The sequence below is a fragment of the Fulmarus glacialis genome, unplaced genomic scaffold (genome assembly GCF_000690835.1).
Source record: "Fulmarus glacialis isolate BGI_N327 unplaced genomic scaffold, ASM69083v1 scaffold9342, whole genome shotgun sequence".
Lineage (NCBI taxonomy): Eukaryota > Metazoa > Chordata > Aves > Procellariiformes > Procellariidae > Fulmarus > Fulmarus glacialis.
This window is the reverse complement of record NW_009197131.1, coordinates 24370-41849: the sequence shown is the minus strand read 5'-3', so window position 1 is coordinate 41849 and position 17480 is coordinate 24370. Positions and strand designations below refer to the sequence as shown.

Here is a 17480-nt window from a genome sequence, read left to right as displayed (position 1 = left end):
GGTCGGCGGTCTGGCAGGGTGCCTGGTCGCACGTCTTTCACGACAGGAGAGGGTCACCCACTTCTGGTGGAAACGTCTCACCTGCTGGCAAAACAGCTGACCAGCTTTCGCCAAATATATGCATGTAAACGGACAACACGCATTGTGTAATTAAAACCCTGACAAATATTTTAAAAAGGGAGTTAACGAGCTGTCAGAATTCATCAGTTTGGAAGGCTGGTTGCAAGGAACAAAGCAGGGTTTTCTGAAGAAAAAGGAGTGGACTGAGTTGGGATTTGAGCGTGCACAAAGTATTTTCTGCTCTCTCACATGTTTTATAGAAGCATTGGATTTTTTTAATGGTATACTTCATGTGGCATTTGTAGACAAAAGGCACCGGTTCCTTAAGTAGAGCTGTGTGAAAGTACTGGTACTACAAGATGTGAAAGTTAGACAAAGTTTTTAATTGAAAAATCCCCCCAAACCTTTCTTTTGCTCATTCTTTTCTAATTTATTTCCCTAATGAAAGAGGGAAGTACCTAAGCCCTATGTGCCGACAGAGGAGGAAAGAAGACTCCTCAAGGAATGTGCTGAAGAGAGTGCCCGGTATAGAGGTAAGTTCAGTTTGCTGGTAAACTTGGTTTGCTTTTCTTCCACCCTTAGTTTTTGTTGTTGTCTGAGGCATCAAGGAAGGAAGGCCCAGGTCAATATATCACAACATTCATTAACAAGCTTCACATGGTTTAAAGTTGCATCCCAGTAGTTGTTGATCCATGTAGGATTTACATTTATTAAGAGTTTGCAGGACAGGATTTTTGTAAAAGGTGCAACATATTTTGTAAGATTTATGCTTTATAACAAGATCCCTTCGTATTTTAAATTAATTATCTTATTAAAAGTCTGGAAATAGATATAATTAGTGGAGTGTCTCATTTATGTATCTGAATTTTTTTTTTTAATTTCTACATTTTTATTTTCAATTTTTATTGTTATCTTTAGAATGCAAGAATAAAATAGTTTAGCGTAGAACCATTGCTTTCCATCTTTCTGGAGACTTGTGAAGAGAACAATGTATACGTAGTCGGTCAGCTCAATTTTTGGAGAAAATTTCCGTGTCTGTGCATGGCCAGACGTTTGGACTTTTTTCCCCTGTAAATAAAAGCTAAGATTCTCAAGCATGATTCTGCAGTCAGTCATGATTTCTCTACTACAGACAGTGTACAGGAATAATAAACTTGCATTGTTTTCACAGGATACTTTGTGTCTCATCTTAATTTATTTGAAATATCAAGGTTATGTTGTTGGGGTTTTTTTCACAAAACATTGAGAATTGGTGGCATTACTTCTTAACATTGTTTCTGTAATCCAAAGGTTCAAGACATACCTGTTTTTTATACACCTGATCAAGAGGTTTGATGGAGTCTTCTGATGTGATTGTTACCCACTGTTTTATCGCACACTAGTAGATTACTCTTGATGCTGATAGGTGGCTTAGCAGAAACCAGGATGGATGAAGAATTTAGCAGCTGATTTGCTACATTTAGCACACTGGGGTTCTGATTTCTCCTGGCAGCCAGTACTTTCAGGGGCAACTTCTAAGGCATTGTGATTTTAAATTAACGATTCAAAGTTCTGCTTTATCTTTCTCCATTGCTTTGGCATTTTCCTCTTCCGCTTTTATTCAAATACCTGGAAACCTTCAGCTTGTTTGCTAAAATCTAGCTATTTTCCTTATATTTTTATAAGTGAAAAGAGTCAGGTGCATTAGTAGTAAGATGACGATTGGTTATGCCTTATTGATAATCTCTTTCCTGGAAGACAAGAGGGGATGGAGTTGTTTGTTCTTCTTGAGGTGTTCTGCTGTGAGTTCTTGATTGGCAATGTAACTTACTGCCCTGTTCATCTTTATATAGAGACGGAAGAAACAACATGAAGGTATTGTTGAGAAGCCCCAAATTAGTTTCTTCAGTAATTTCACTTTAGGGAGCTACAACAGCAATTGAGAAATTTTTTTCAGGAGTTGTGTACTGTGCTTTTATCTCACTGGGAGAGCTTAAGGCCCGTCACTGTTTTCTAGGTCTCCTGTCTTTGTTTCATCATTCTGTGTTAACATGTACCTAGATTGTTGTTTTCGCTGTATTAAATACATATGATTTGAACACTCCCTTGCAGGAGGTATGGGCTGCCTGTGTGACAGCTCTGACATCCTCACTTCTTACTGTATCAGTTCTTGTTATTCACAGATATTACTATAAATTTGTATATTTTCAGTTTGTTTATTCAAATTTCAAGCTGTAGCAAATTTTTACCAGTTCTTACAAACCCTCTCTGTTTTGCAGTAGTTTCTATTGACAGCTTCTATTTCAGAAATGCTTGCTAGTCATTTCATAATTCAGTTTAATATATGCTTCACTGGTATTACTGATTTTTTAATTATGTTATCATATAATATAAATTCTAATACTGTAAAAATTCACGTTACAATCTACAATTTTATCCTTTGCACTTTTAATCTCGCTAACAAAATCAAACCAGATCAGTATGACTTTTTCCCCATAAAACTATTTTGACTAGGATACATTACATTCCCATCCTTAATTATGTGCTGTTGATATATCAGCCTTCCATTATTTTTCCTAGGATTTATTCTGTTCCTGAAGCAGAAAAAGCACTCTTTGCCCGTAGCAGTGAAAAGCATCGATATTTTCTGATTTATTAAGCTGCTTTTGTTTTTTTTTATACTTGAATAATTATTCATATTAATTTTTATGTATGAACCCAATTTTCAGTTACATATTACTCTTTCAATTTCTAGTTACCATTTTAGATCATTTATATGCTCACATACTAGGAGCTGTTTCTACTAAAGTGCGTAAACTGTCTTTGATGTCCGGAATATTTGTGTTGGGCCTATAAATAATTTCAAACCTCTAAGGGTTAGACTGAAGTCCTCTGTAATAAGTTATTTTGGATTTTTTTTTTTTAAACACCCCACCCTTGGTTTTTTTTCCTGTTACAATTTAGGTTCAAATCTGCACTGCCATTCTATATCTCAGAAAATCTAGAACTCTAAGTTTTGAAAATCTAGGTCTAGAATCTCTAAAAGCATCAGGGTTTTAATCTTTAATGGATTGGAAGATTTTATTCTCTATTTTGAAGTGTCACTGTAATCTTGCTTGTGAACCAAGGAGCCAATACTTTTTCTTAAAAGTGACATCCAGTCATATTTACCCTAAAATGCTGGTTGGACTCCTAACCTAGTTTAGACCCGTCAGAATTTGTGAGGAATAAACTGTTAGTTTGCAAAGTGTATTTTAATATTGTGCTGTCCAAATTCTAAAAAATATAATTTATCTTCAATTAAGGACTTAATTAGCAGAGTGTGTGCATCAAAACACCATAAACATCTGGTGCTGTTGCAAAAATTTCTCCCCTAGGTAAAATCATTGAGCCTTTTTGTAACATCTACAGACTTGCTTAAAATGTCATTTCATTATGACGCATCTAAATCTTTAATGTAATTAACTTTAGTCTTCTGTCATGTTTGTTATTTCAGTACCACTGTATCTTATGTAGGCGGGTCTTTACGAATAGTTTAAAAGTTGATCTTCCCAATATCATAATTATCATTGCTTGAAATAAGCATTCCTTTTGTTTCTTGCCATCTTCAATGCTTATTGCCACCTGAACTCTTCCAATATGATAAAAATCGACATGAACTGTTAAGCTGATTGCGATAGGCAGTAATGCTGTTACATGTTTGTCATCTGCTCCGCATTCCTCACCCTACCCCTGAGTTGTACAGTTTGATCCGTAAGCTACAGAAAAAGCTGCCCTGTTCTTTAATTTGCTGGTCAATAAAACAGGTTACCTAATTTTAATCAATGTCGTTTGTATCTCTGTAAGAGTTAGACTTTTTTCAAAGTTCTTATGTTAAAACAAAATCAAGACTTTTGGTTATGAAAAATTTTTATAGGCACTGGCCTCTGTGTAACCTGTCTTCCGTCCTGAAGAACTGTGGATGCTTCTCTGGTTTAAAGTTCTGCATCTTGATGCTGTAGCAGTTGTAGCTAGACCTGGAATCTTGTCCTTAGAGCTTTATCCCATCTGGCATAGGCTTTTGTATTTCAGGAAGCATGAAGTCTAATGAAGACAGGGTGACTCGTTAACCAGTACTGCATAATTTGTAGTATGTCTTAAAAACTGGAATTGAGAATGTTTCATAATTTATATACAGTTTGTTAATTATATATATACTTCGATTCTTATACAAATGAGCTTAGTAAGGCCTCATTTAATTACATATTTTGTTAAATGTGATTGAAAATATTGAAAATCACATTTTAAGCAACTTTTCTTCTTCTTCACAGCTTTTCCTTTGGCTGCAGTGAGCATGCTTGCTACTAGTTTCTTAATTAGGAAAGGTAAAGTGTAAACATACTTTGGGTTAATTTGGATTTGCTCAGATGAAATATATTTCTGCTGTTAATAAAGTTACTGTAATAATGTAATGTCTAATCTACTTGTAATTAAAAGAAGTTCAGACTCTTCAGCTATGTGACTTGCAGTTCCTAAAAATAAAGAAGGAGCAAAACTTTAAATTAAAATCAAATTCATGTTCATTTTATGTTGTTTGGCAAATGCAATATCTCAGTGATTATGAAACAATATATTCTATAGTGTGTAGTAATACCGTGTGTGATATGATTAAAGAGGTAATTCTTAGATCTTTATAATTTTATGGGGAATTCAGATGTTAGGTTTTCTTCAGTTTTCTTCAACGTTAAGAGTAAAAGAGTAACCTGCTACCTATAAACATAACTACAGTTAATGTTTTTCAGCTTAATTCTTAATAACTTATTACTAATTACTTTGATCCTCATTTTCAGGTGTTCTAAGAGATAGCTCAAGATTTGGCTCTTTTACGAAAGTTGCATGTAAGTAAAAGCTACATATAAATTCATGCCTTAGGTTCTGGAGTCTTTTACACAGATGTAATTCCCATGAGACTAGCTGGCTGATTCCCTGTGATTCCACCCTATAGAATTATAGAATCACAGAATATCTCAAGTTGGAAGGGACTCATAAGGATCATCGAGTCCAACTCCCTGCTCCTCTCAGGACTACCTAAAACTAAACCATACGACCAGGAGCATTGTCCAGACGCTCCTTGAACTCTGACAGGCTTGGTGCCATGACGACTTCCCTGGGGAGCCTGTTCCAGTGACTGACCACCCTCCCAGTGAAGAACCTTTTCCTAATGTCCAATCTGAACTTCCCCTGATGCAGCTTCATTCCATTTCCTCGTGTCCTATTGCTGGTCACCAGAGAAAGGCAATCAGCACCTCCCCCTCTGCTGCCCACCTTGAGGAAGTTGTAGACTGTGCTGAGGTCACCCCTTGACCTTCTCTTCTCTAAGCTGAACAAGCCAAGCGACCTCAGCTGCTCCTTTTGCCCTTGAGCGTCTTGCCCTCGAGACCTCTCACCATCTTGGTCAACCTCCTCTGGACACACTCTAATACGTTGATGTCCTTATACTGAGGCGCCCAAAACTGCACACAGTACTCAAGGTGAGGCTACACCAGTGCAGTGTGGAGTGGGACAATCACCTGCCTCGACCAGCTAGTTACGCTGTGCTTGATGCACCCCGGGACACGGTTGGCCCTTTTGGCTGCCAGGGCACACTGTTGACTCATATTCAACTTGCCATCAACGCAAACCCCCAGATCTTTTTCCGCGAGGCTGCTCTCCAGCCTCTTGTCCCCAAGTTTGTATGCATAACCAGGATTACCCTGTCCCAGGTGGAGAATCTGGCACTTACAGAATCATAGAATCAATGCTTACATAGGTACAACTGTGCCTGAAGGTAGGAGTAAATGATCTGATATATCCGATGAATTAAGTTTCACCTTGCTGCAGTTCTATCAGTCAGCGACTTCTTAGTTATGTTTCTTAACTACAGTACCTCATACTGCAAGAACCTATTCAATGTCAAGAGGTGGAGCATTTCATTTATTCACCATCTCTGAATTTGTGCAGCATGTTTTGGACAAGTTTTGTCTACAGGCTTTCCATAAAACTGTAAGATTTGAAATATGCCTGACAAGTATAATGTAAGAATTTAAGATAAAAACATTGTAAATAGATACTGTACAGGCTTACTTTAAATTACTTTGCCAGAGTACACCCACCCCTCCCTTCCTAATATGAAGGTCTTTATTCATGTGTCTAACTTGTCCCATTCAGGCTATTTTAGTGCCTTTTTTTCCTGGACATTATGTATGTACAATTGTAGGAAGACAGCAATTTCACGTGAATTATTTTGGATTAAGTATAATCAAAAATAATAAATTAACCTTTTCAATGTAATACCTGACAGTAAAACAGGAAGTTGCCATCTTGCCAATCTGCCCAGATACAGCCAGTTACTCTTACAGTTTACTTCGGTGGGAAGACGGTAAAACCCATGATTTGTGGTGGAGGAAGTGTTGTTTAAGCAGATAAATGAATGTGAGAGACTAAGGCTGCCATTTGTTTATGCTAAATTCTACTTGCTTTCTTTGAACATCAAACAATGTTATAACACAAGCGTTTCTAATAAATGATAGAATTACTGTTTCCCTGATATCTCGTACACATGTCTAGTTAAAGGCTGCATTCCTCCTATTTAATAGAACTAAGTTTTGAAATCAAGGGAAACAATAAGGAGCAGCTGGACCAGACCAACTATTCTTGATGTTAAGGTCATAAGCCAAAATACTTATGGCTTCACCTTTGTACAGTGGTAGGCATATGGACTTTCATTTTATCTAAAAGAATTTTCCATGAAGTGTGTGTGTTTTGGTTGTTTTTCAGTAGGTAACTTCGTGTGATTTATATGCATTTTAAATACGGGGATTTTTCTGGAACGTAGTTGGAGTGTAAAAGGCCTGAGTTAAGCAGTTTTCATTTCATCCTCATATTGTTTAGGTCAGATGCCCCTACTGTCTACAGGATCTTCCTGAAAATTATTGCCAGGGACATAGTTTACAGGACCAAATTATGTCTCATAATTTAACTGCACATTCTTCCTGCAGTGAAATCTGATTAAAGGAAGCAGTGCTGTTGTGTTTTGGTTTGTTTTTTTTTTTCCTCCGTGAGTTCTGAAAAAAGAGCATAGGCAATTCCAGGCACCGCTCCTAGCCCATAGCTAGCTGATGTTAAGCAACAATAAGACAGTTCAAGACAGTTCTTGCTTTTCTGGTGTCACTGATCTGAGCATACTGCTTCTGCATCTATTGATTACAATAGTCTGTCTTTGATAATGGTGTGTGTCACTTGTGGTTGTTAGATTCTTTTCTGAAGAGTGTCTATGCCTGATTACAGTAATTGGTCTTTTATATCTAACAAACATAGTTGAGTCAGGTTTTTTTTAGTCTCTGTCTTGCATCTTTCCGTGCTTTGCCCCTCTTGGTTTTATCTGGAAGTTGTGAGGTGTTTTATTTTCTAGACAGGAATTTTCAGATTCCAGGATGTTCTTCTGCCTATAGGAATTACTCATAACTTTTCTCAGTAGCCTTCTAGCACTCTGAAATTTAATGGAACTTCTAGTTAGTCCTGACTGATACACTACATTGACAGCATACCCTTCAACGTAGCATAGAGCTATTGGTCCTCTATCCCTCTTTGGCAAAGAAGGGTGAGATCTCTATGTCCTACTTCATGTTAGCCTGCAGTGGGACCTGGCCTCTTTTATTTTAACTTCTCTAAGGTCTTGTCACAGTGAATACAGAAGCAGAGAGCAACAATATCTAATTTACTGTGCTAACTTTGAAAATGTGGATCATCTGACTGTTAGTTCTGTAATAAGAAAAGCCAAATATTTTAGCCAATAACTGCCCTGGGTGAAACATCTTCCAGAGAGATGCTTCCACTTTTCTTGACTGGAAGGCCTCAAGAAAAGGAGACTTTCTCTTTGTAATTTATGCCAAATATTAATCAGCTTTGCTGCTTAGCTTTATTTTGCTAAATATTTAGTTTGAATTCTTGTTGGGCCGTTTTTCCTTTTAGGGCTTGTAATTTTCCCTTTGCACATATTTATAGCGTTTGAGGTCTCTCTCAATTTTTTTGACCTGCTAAACAGCTAAACCCTTACATTTCTCATTTGTAAACTTCACTCATAGTCGTGGCTGTTCTTCTCTTTTCCCTTGGAAAAGGATTCTTAACCTCCTTTTGAAAATACAGACATTAGAATGGGAATCACAGTTTCAGTACCAGTACAGCAGGGAAGGATAAAATCCACTTTTGTATTGATTCACAGGTGATGTAATCTACAGTGTGAGGACTTCAGAGGATTAATGTTACTGGTGGTTAACTCTTTCCTGACTTAAAGATGATTGAGAATCTTTAGTGTTTGTATTTAGAAAATACTTGCTGCATATGAAAGAAGGATCTAGTCCTTTTCTCCTACAAAATCAAGAACAAAACTTCTATTAATTGCCATTGAATTCTTCATGCTCCTTCATACTGTTTGACCCACTCATAAAACTTGAAGAAGCCAGTTGATGGAAATTATCAGTTTTAAGCCCAGAAAGAATTATCGTAATCATTTATTCTTATGTCCTGTCTAGCAGATGAAAATACCTCATGCGCTAAATTGAAAGCATTTGCCTAGAGATTGCGAGGGTTCAGCTAATTCAGTTGTTTGCCCTCTGGCAACCATATCATAGAATCCTCTTCAGAAGATACTAAGCCTAATTCTAAGTTTATTTAGACTTTTCTTCGTACTAGTGAAAACCTTTTCAAGATCTGACTGTTCTGATGGATTAAATTAGCAGAATTTACTACCTTTGTTTATTCCTGTTTTATCATCTTTGATAGTTAATTGTTATTTCTGGATCTTGGGAAAAACTGATTGCAATTATTTTCCTTTTTTTTTTGTCACTTTTCATTCATCAAGTACTAGCTGAAATCATCTGATTCTCATGCCGTGTCTAAATCATTGCTCTATGTCTCTGTTCAGCTGTTGCATTTAGGTTTTTTTGTCTGCAAAAGAAGCAGGGATGATTACTGCATGCTTTTGGCTTAGATCTAAACTGTTTTTTTTTCTTTTATTCAAGATACTGTATAATTTATTTGAAATTATTGTTTTAAAACTATGTTGAATGTTATGATATAGCATATAAAACCATCTTTTTTTCTTTTAAAAAAGTTGCTGGAATGTGTGGATACCTGGCTGGAAAGATATCCTACTTGCCAATCTGTAGCGAGAAATTTAAGAAACTGAAGGATTCCCCAATAGGAGATGTTCTACGACAAGCTCAGAGACATAGTTCACATAAGTAAGAATTTAATTATCTTTTAAATTTAAAACTTACTCTTGAATAGGACATTTTAAACACTAACAGATCAAGGCTACATTTGCAGCTTTCAAAGAGCTTCAGAGCTGCACTTTCCCTTTTTCCTCTATTACCCCAAATCTACCACTTTGAGGAAGCTGTATCTCTATCAGTTGGCCAGCTATAAAACACATATTTTGAGCTCTTTACATACAACTGATCGCTTTGAGGAGTTGAAAAAGAAACATTTTACTTAGCAAAATATATTCCTTGTAAATTGAGACATTGTTTTCCTGTGGAATTTACTTACAGTAGTGTGACAGCAGAAGTTGCCTTCTTAGTTTAGAAGTAAACTAAGTTAGCTGAAATGAAATAGTGTTATGTTCTGGAAGTTTTTCCCATAGTTTAGTTTGATTGAAGTAGGAAGAGGGTGGAAATGATTTCAGTGTTTATCAAAGGAAAGACCTCAGTAAACAATATCAGTGCAGGAAGAAGCATGGTGGTCAAACTTACTGCTGTTTGTTTAAATCCTTTACATCTGTAACAGCATTATGCTGTACATATGAGAAACTCATCAGGTTCTTAAAACTATTTCCTGTTTTGTTCCAAAATGTTTTCTACCTCAAGTGGTTTTTAATTGCAAACTGCCTTCGGAATATCTCACTTAAACCCTTGATTCAAAACTGGGAGAATAGTGTTTGGATAGCAAATACAGTCATGCTCTGTATTTGCTAAAATTTGTTTAATGTTTATGAAGGACTTGATTAATTTCTTAATTACTTTATAAATTCAGATTTATGACAGTTTTGTCTGCAAGATCTACCTTTATTCTGAAATGTTTACATTTTTATGGCATCAAACATAATTTTAGGAATTACCACTTTATACATTTCCTGTATAAAATCAGCAGAATTGGAGCTGGACTTGTCTCTTCACCCTGCTCCAGTTTCTAGTAAGAAATTGTCATGATGGTTAACTGTGTTTACTCTCGGTGAGAACCTGTTTAAATGCCATCATCTGCTGCACCACTAAGTCCCTTCAACCTTTAATGGCCCATTCTTTTGTATCTGTAAAATTTTATTTCCTAAGTGATAAATTTCTTTTTTTTTTCCTTGGTTGAATGATTAATTTAAATTCATTCAAATTGCATTATTGTCCGTACATGCTACTCTTTTAAGCCAGCAATAGAAATCATTATATTTTCATGGTCATTAGGCATCTACTAATTAATGTATTTTGGTAATTCTGATTTGCAGTTAAAAATAGGTAGGGAGCTAAAAGATTAGATAGATTAGATAGTTCTTTAAAGCTGTGTTTGCATATACTTTATAATGCAATAAAATGGCTTTGCTCTGTATGTTTATTGTGAGAATAAAACAAAGACTAATTGCAAATGTTTTTCATATGAAACTGAAAGTACAGCTAAGCAGAAATTTAAAGTAAAAAATGAATAAATACTCTAGAGACATTCTAGTGGCAACAAATGCTGGCATTCTTGATAAAGAGACATGTTGTGTAGTGGTTTGCAGGGTCACTCTGAGTATGTAGTGAATGCTTTAGAATATCAGGCATCAGTTTCCAGAATATTTTTTGTATGATCTTACCTTTCCCTCTTAAGAGAAAATTCGTTGATGTTTCTGCTGAATTCAGCAACTCAATAAACCTTCATAATTTAATTTCCCCAAGATAGCTCTTCATTCTCCTTTTCCTCTGCTGTTTGGTACTGATCAATTACAGCAGCTTCTAATGATGAAGGGTTTTAAATTGCAAATTCTTCCTAAAAGGCCTTTAAAAATAACTAGCTACCACTAGTTAGTTACGTGGGCACACCCTGTACTATTTGTGTCTGATGTGTTTTTTCTGTCTGAAGACTCCCTGGGGGAAGGGCTGTCATTTTTGTCTTGTAAAGTGCAAAATACTTTGTCTCTTTTGTCTTCTGTTCTGGAGATTTTCAGGTATGAGATAAGTTTCTGGGAGGAAGGGAAGAGTGTTCAGGAAGGGACTATATAGATCTTGGCAATGTAAAGAAAAAAAAAATCACCCCAAACTTCTTTTTAAGGCAATAATTCATATTGGAAACTAAACCATTTAAAATAAAAGAGTATTTTCTTGAACTGCACATATTGTTACTCTTATAATTCCATTTTTAACTTCTAGTATTTCTGTATTTAATATTTAAATTCATGATTTTCCAGCCGTTCCAGTCGGAAATCTGAATTTTCAGACATGCCTTCTCAGTCATTTACTGAATCTTCTTCTCCAAGAGCTGGATTCCCGCTTTCTTCTAGCTATTCAGATGATTATAGTTCAACAGATAGAGCCCTCTCAAGTTATGAACCCGTTCCATTCAGTGCTTCCCTCAATGAATCTTCACCTACAGGAATTACTGATTACACTATTCAAGGTGCGTTTTGTCTTAATATTTAGCAGTTTGTAGTAAAATGACTCTTGCCTTTCTCTTAGATACTTCTCGTACTAAACTATGTATTTGCATCCCATGCGAACATACATGGTACAATATAGTGGTTTTGAATGAAACAGCTTGAAGTTCCCAGAATTGTTTTTACACAGAAGGTAAATATATGTATTAGTTTGTATTCTAACTGTAAGCTAAATCCAGGTTGTTTTCATGTTTTGTAGCTCTAATTGCCAGTAAAGATCGTAAATTAACTTAAAAGGTTTAATCTGTTGTGAAACTAAACCTGCAAAAAGCTCAGCCTGACTTGAAGTTCTTTTTTTTTTTTAAGGTGAATATGCCATCCTTTCACTGCACTAAATAAACCATAGTCTCTACCATTTGTCTGCTAGCCTTTGTGAGGTTATTTCATTTTCACCAGCAGTGCTGCTGTAACTGTATACTACTATAACTCAGTGACATTAAACTGTTTTTTATAATGTGACAAACATTTAAATCTTCTGAGAACTGAGTGCATACTGCGTTCTGTCTGGCAACAGCTGATTTTCTCACAGAGAACTAAGATGGTTTTCAAGTACTGTTCTGTGCAGCTGTTCGCCTCCTTCCAGTGTGAACTCAGTCCTCAGCTATTGCAGGGGAAACACAGGATTCTGAATTCAAGTCTCTCTGGTACACAAAGGAGGAAGATACTGTCAAATGCGGAGTTTCGTACTTTGAACTAGTTTGGATTTTTTAACTCCTTTATGGAAAAGGTTTTATTTCACAAAAAAGCCCTTTCATGCAACTCGGTTGTAGTTATATAAAAGTATCAGATGTGAATGTGTCAAGGAAATTGTAATTACGCTTCATCACAAATATCAATAGTTGGTAGAACCTTAATTATAGAACCAAGATTCTGTATTATAAATGTAGATAAAAGGATGAAATGTTTATCAGGTGACATATGATGGATGTAGTCCTAATTCTTTGAAAGCAGAATTTAAAGCCTGAATGCAAACCCTTGAGCTTCACTTAGATTTCTCTTCAGAAATCATGAATACATGAAATGTATGATTTTCATAAATTTTACATAAAGTGACCAGAACTATTTTATCCATCAACAACATGTGGTTGTTAGGATTTCCATTGGGTAAAATGAAGAAAAGGAGTTAACTGCCAATCTTCCAAAGCAGTCTGACAAAATGAAAAGGATAAAAGGAATGGATTAATTAAAGACCACATACATTCTCAGTTGCATTTAGAATTGCAGCTGTCGTGCTCCTTTTCATTTGGGATTGAGCTGTAATTAACTGGCATTCTGGAATAGGTTGGCCAAGTTGTGGTGTGTAACGCCTTTTCTAGTATTTTGGTGTTTGTTTTGTTTTCAGATCCTGCTCCAATTCCAGAAGAAAGTCGTAAAAAAAAAGGTATCACATATGAGGAATTAAGGAATAAACACAGAGAGACATATGAGGTAATGCTACCACCAAAGGCAGAAACTCCAAGCAAGTTTTCACAGGAAAAACCAGTTAAGGAAGGTAATGTACTGATTTACAGAAATACATTGTAAATTCAAATATTGGCAATAATGTTAAAAATGGCTTAATTCTGCTTACCCTTTAAGCAATTTATTTTTACAGTATCTGCAGGTATCTCCTATGTGATGTGGTCTGTAATTTCATATTTCAAATTAATTCTTTTTTCAAAAATATTGATCTTTCAATAGCAAATTACAATTCTTCTTCTCCAGCCATATTGCTTGGTACCAGACTGAAAATCTCTTAACTTTTGGTTTATTGAATATATCGAGCAGCCTCTTTCAACAAAGAATTCTCTGAGCTCAGAGCTATACTGAAGAGTTTTAGCTATGGAAGGGGGTGTATGATTTAGGTAGCATTGTTCTCTCAAAATAGGGCACATGGTTAATGGTTTTGAAGGGGGGTTATTTATTTTTATGAATTGTTTCATGTGGAATTAGAGGATTTCTATAGAGGCATTGTTTGTAGAGGTTCATTTTCTACATTAAAACTCAAAGGAAGGAAACAGTATTTGGCAGCAATATTGAGATTTGTTTTCACAGTGAAAAACAAAACTTCACACAGCAAAATAAGAATGCAGTGTCCTGAAGAACAAGATGCCATTCAGTCAACTTTTTGAGTCAATCAATTTTTTGAAAAGGAGACACAAAAGCAATTCATAATTGCTTGCTCTAGAACTTTTTTATTTAGTGTGACATCTGTGAAAACGATGTTAGCAAGAGGAATGTTTTACCATTTAACACACTGCTGGACTAGTCAGCTTGAATTATTTGGGTTTGTATGCAGTGTCCAGTCTTGGCAACCATGTTGCAACAAGATTTGTAGGAATAGTTAATGTCTGCTATCAGGCATAACAGGTGGTAACAAGTATAGAAAAGTATATTAACGCAAACAGATCTGAAGCAGTAATAGTAAGCTTTGGAACAGTGTTGTTTAAGAGCATCAGCCTATTTCATGCTTGTGAATTACTTTCTCCAGATCATCTGTCTTTGGACCGATCTACATGGTCTTGAAATAAAAACCATAAACAATTATTGGGTAATGATTTAAATCTGTTATTTTAAGGATGAAAGCCTTTTTCTTTTATCACGTGACTATGCCAAATGAGACATTAAAAAGCTATTGAAGCTGTGGTTTCAGATTGCTTCTAAATTCCGTCAGCTGACACTTCATTAATTTACACAATGTTTCTTTTTCAAGATATTTCTCCACAAATAGAAAGCCTAGACATGTAACTTGAAAACCATATGCAGAAATCTTAAGCAGCGTTCTGCAAACCTTGCCATATTCCACGGCAAATCTTGTGGCTGTGAAATGAGAATATGCATTCATTATTTTATTTTTAGTTATTTGAAGTCTAGAAAAGACATCTATAAAATGTTGATCAAATATTGCATTCTGTCTGTTACGTTTCTGTGTTCCGTTTAATGGTTGTACTCAGAATAGAACTACACTAAGCATTGCATGAGATTTGTCAATAAACTTTTAAGAGTATCTCTTTGTAATTTTAGGTAAAAGAGTAAGGAGGGAATACAAAAGCTCAGAAATGTTTTACAAGTGGAAGCTCATTTAAATCTACAGTTCAGGGATTCAACTGATGATGTGGGCTAAGATCTGATTTAGCTTCTTGTGTCACACTGGACATGTTACTTGTTGTATGCCTATTCATACGTTCTGAGTCATTACCCCTTTGTTCATCCTCTTATCTCTGTGTCAGAGGAACCAGACCAGAGAATAGGAGACAGTGGTTTCTGCCCTCTGTTGCAAGGACATAAGGGAAAACAAACCATGTTTAAACCAGTTTTAAGCAGTCCTTAACTTCCATCTGCTGGTGCCTTCTCCGTTCATTGTAGCCATACAAATATGTGCATCTGCATAGTGATCTGGGCTGGACTATTTTCCAGGGGATGAGCGCAGCCTGCTCAGCTGCCACAGTTAATAGAAATGGAAATCAAATTGTACTTTGAGAGAGCTTCTCATTGTGCCTCACTGCAGTATCAATCAGCTTAAAAGAGATTTATCAGTGCATTATGCTAAGTTTGCTGACACCTCACTGAAACAAGGACCATACATTCTGCTCTATTCCACTGGTTCTGCTGCAGATAGGTGTTAATAAACAGTGGGCTTAGTAATTAACCTGCAAGTAGCTTTATCGGGGGTGTCTGAGTAGTGTCAGCATTCCTACTGGATCGTATAGATCTGTCCTTTACCCTGTCGGTGATGGCAGTCAGTTACAGACTACTTTGCAGCTCGCTTTCAAGAGAGCATCTTTTCACTTTCTGGTTGTTTTTCAGTGACGCACGACATACTTCTGAATAAATCCGTGAAGACCAGTACCCTTTTTTTTTTTAACTCTCTGACTCACTCCTATACTAAAGGAAGCTGCCAAATAATAATGGCTGAGTAGTTTCCTAGTAGGGGTTACTGATTTTTGTTTGTTTGTCTTTGAATGTGTTTTTAACTATCCTGAATCCATCCAATTGTGCACGTAACTAGATTATGTAGCCACATTATTTATCGTAACATTCCTTGCCTGTTTCCTCCAATTGTGTTTGTTTCATCCACGTTAGATTTGTTTCAAAGTAATTACAAATTCTGTAGCGCAGCAATTAGCACAGTAGGCCTCTTGACTGAATATTAGTTCATTAAAGAATAATAATTAACAAACTCTTCTCCACATTTATTGAAAAGTAGCTTTAATTAGATGTCTGTTGTGCTGTGACTGACACTCTCCCCACTCACCACTTTAAATGATAATGCATTTCGTCATACTTTTCGGCACCGTATGAGATAAACTTTTGCAGTTAAAAGTAAGTCGTATGTGACTACTTTCTCTTCTTTTCTTTAGTTAAAGTAAATAAATATGGAGATACCTGGGATGAGTAAGAGCTGAATGAAGAACTGAAGAAAATTACCTTCTGTCAGCTAACTTGAACTTCATCTAGATTAGTCATGAGTATCGGCACCTTTGGTGTGTTCTGCCAGGCACAGCTATTAATAAATGAGGAGAAAATCCTGACTTGCCAGAAGATTAAAAAAAAAAAAAGCATTTTGGCTTAATTTTGCATAAATGGCAAACGAGGCTATTGTGAGGTGTCATGACTATAAACCATTTGTGCTATTGTTTAAGAATGAAAAGGGTAACTGGCAATAACTAATACAAATGTATAGTAAAAGGTAAAAATGTATGTAAATAAATGCAATCACGTGTATTGGGAAGGGAAAAATATCAGAATCTTCTCAAATTTTCAAGACTTGCATTAAAAGTTACCTGTAGAACTAACCTCTCACTTTGTTTTGTCTGAAAGGGATATGCTGGAAACCTCAAATTGTTGTCAGGCTTGGTTAGTAATGTTTGGAATAATACTGTGAACTATTCAGGGAAAAAGGGCTGAGGAGCCTAGCCAAACACATAAGTAAGCATACTTAACTGTTTTTCAAAACTGTTTTCATGGTGCCAGCTATATCTTTAGACCGATATTCTGACTTGCCCACACTAAGTCTCTTAAGACAGTCATTTCGGAAGAAAATGATTGAATGGAACTGCAGACATTTGAAATAGCTATATTTAAGTGCAGAAAGTTAAACCTGACAAACTTTGGTAAAAGTTTGAATGGTATCTTGACTGTTAATACTAGGTTTTGTGTATTTAGCCTTATTTCTCAGTTTGTGCATGTCATGACAAAAACCCCATGTTTATGGAGAAAACATCCAGATCAATGGAATACTGCATTATTATTACTCGTAAGAAAAGAGCTACATTGGCAAAACTACTGAAGAGTATTTCCTAATGTTTGCACCGCCTGCTCTGTCTCAATCAAAATGTCATCTTCCATTGGGGATTCTCATATTCTCAGCTGTGCTGTTTCATCTCAGAGTGTTGTGTTTATTTTGGGGTTTTGCCCATAGGTGACCAAAAACCACAATGAAGTTGATAGCATAAAAGCATTACTGTCATCCTTGTTGGAGATGAAAAATAACTTACCTACCAAGATGAAAGTTGGAGATGAAAAATAACTTACCTACCAATCAAAGACCTCATTGATTTAGTGGATGAGCAGCAGAGCACCATGAATGAGAAGATTTATTTTGGGGGCGGGGACTACAGAGCAATCAGCTGAAATGAGGAGGAAAAAAGGGATGGGGAAGATGAGAATATTAAAGAGCCAAATACTACTTAAAATAATCAAAACAGGAAGATTGCTTTCAGAAAAGCTGATCTTCTAAAAAAAATGATGTGCTAATCAGATA

The 17480-nt window shown here is 35.9% G+C and overlaps 1 protein-coding gene across 1 annotated transcript; it reads left to right on the top strand.

Moving 5' to 3' along the window:
- Positions 1-508: 508 nt before the first annotated feature.
- On the top strand, positions 509-16510 carry OCIAD1 (OCIA domain containing 1; the record flags this gene model as incomplete). The annotated part of the gene is made up of 7 exons (XM_009572424.1): positions 509-593; positions 4350-4403; positions 4869-4916; positions 9170-9299; positions 11492-11700; positions 13080-13229; positions 16078-16510. Coding segments are annotated over 7 exons (714 nt in total), but the record flags the coding sequence as incomplete, so codon positions are not given.
- Positions 16511-17480: the final 970 nt, after the last annotated feature.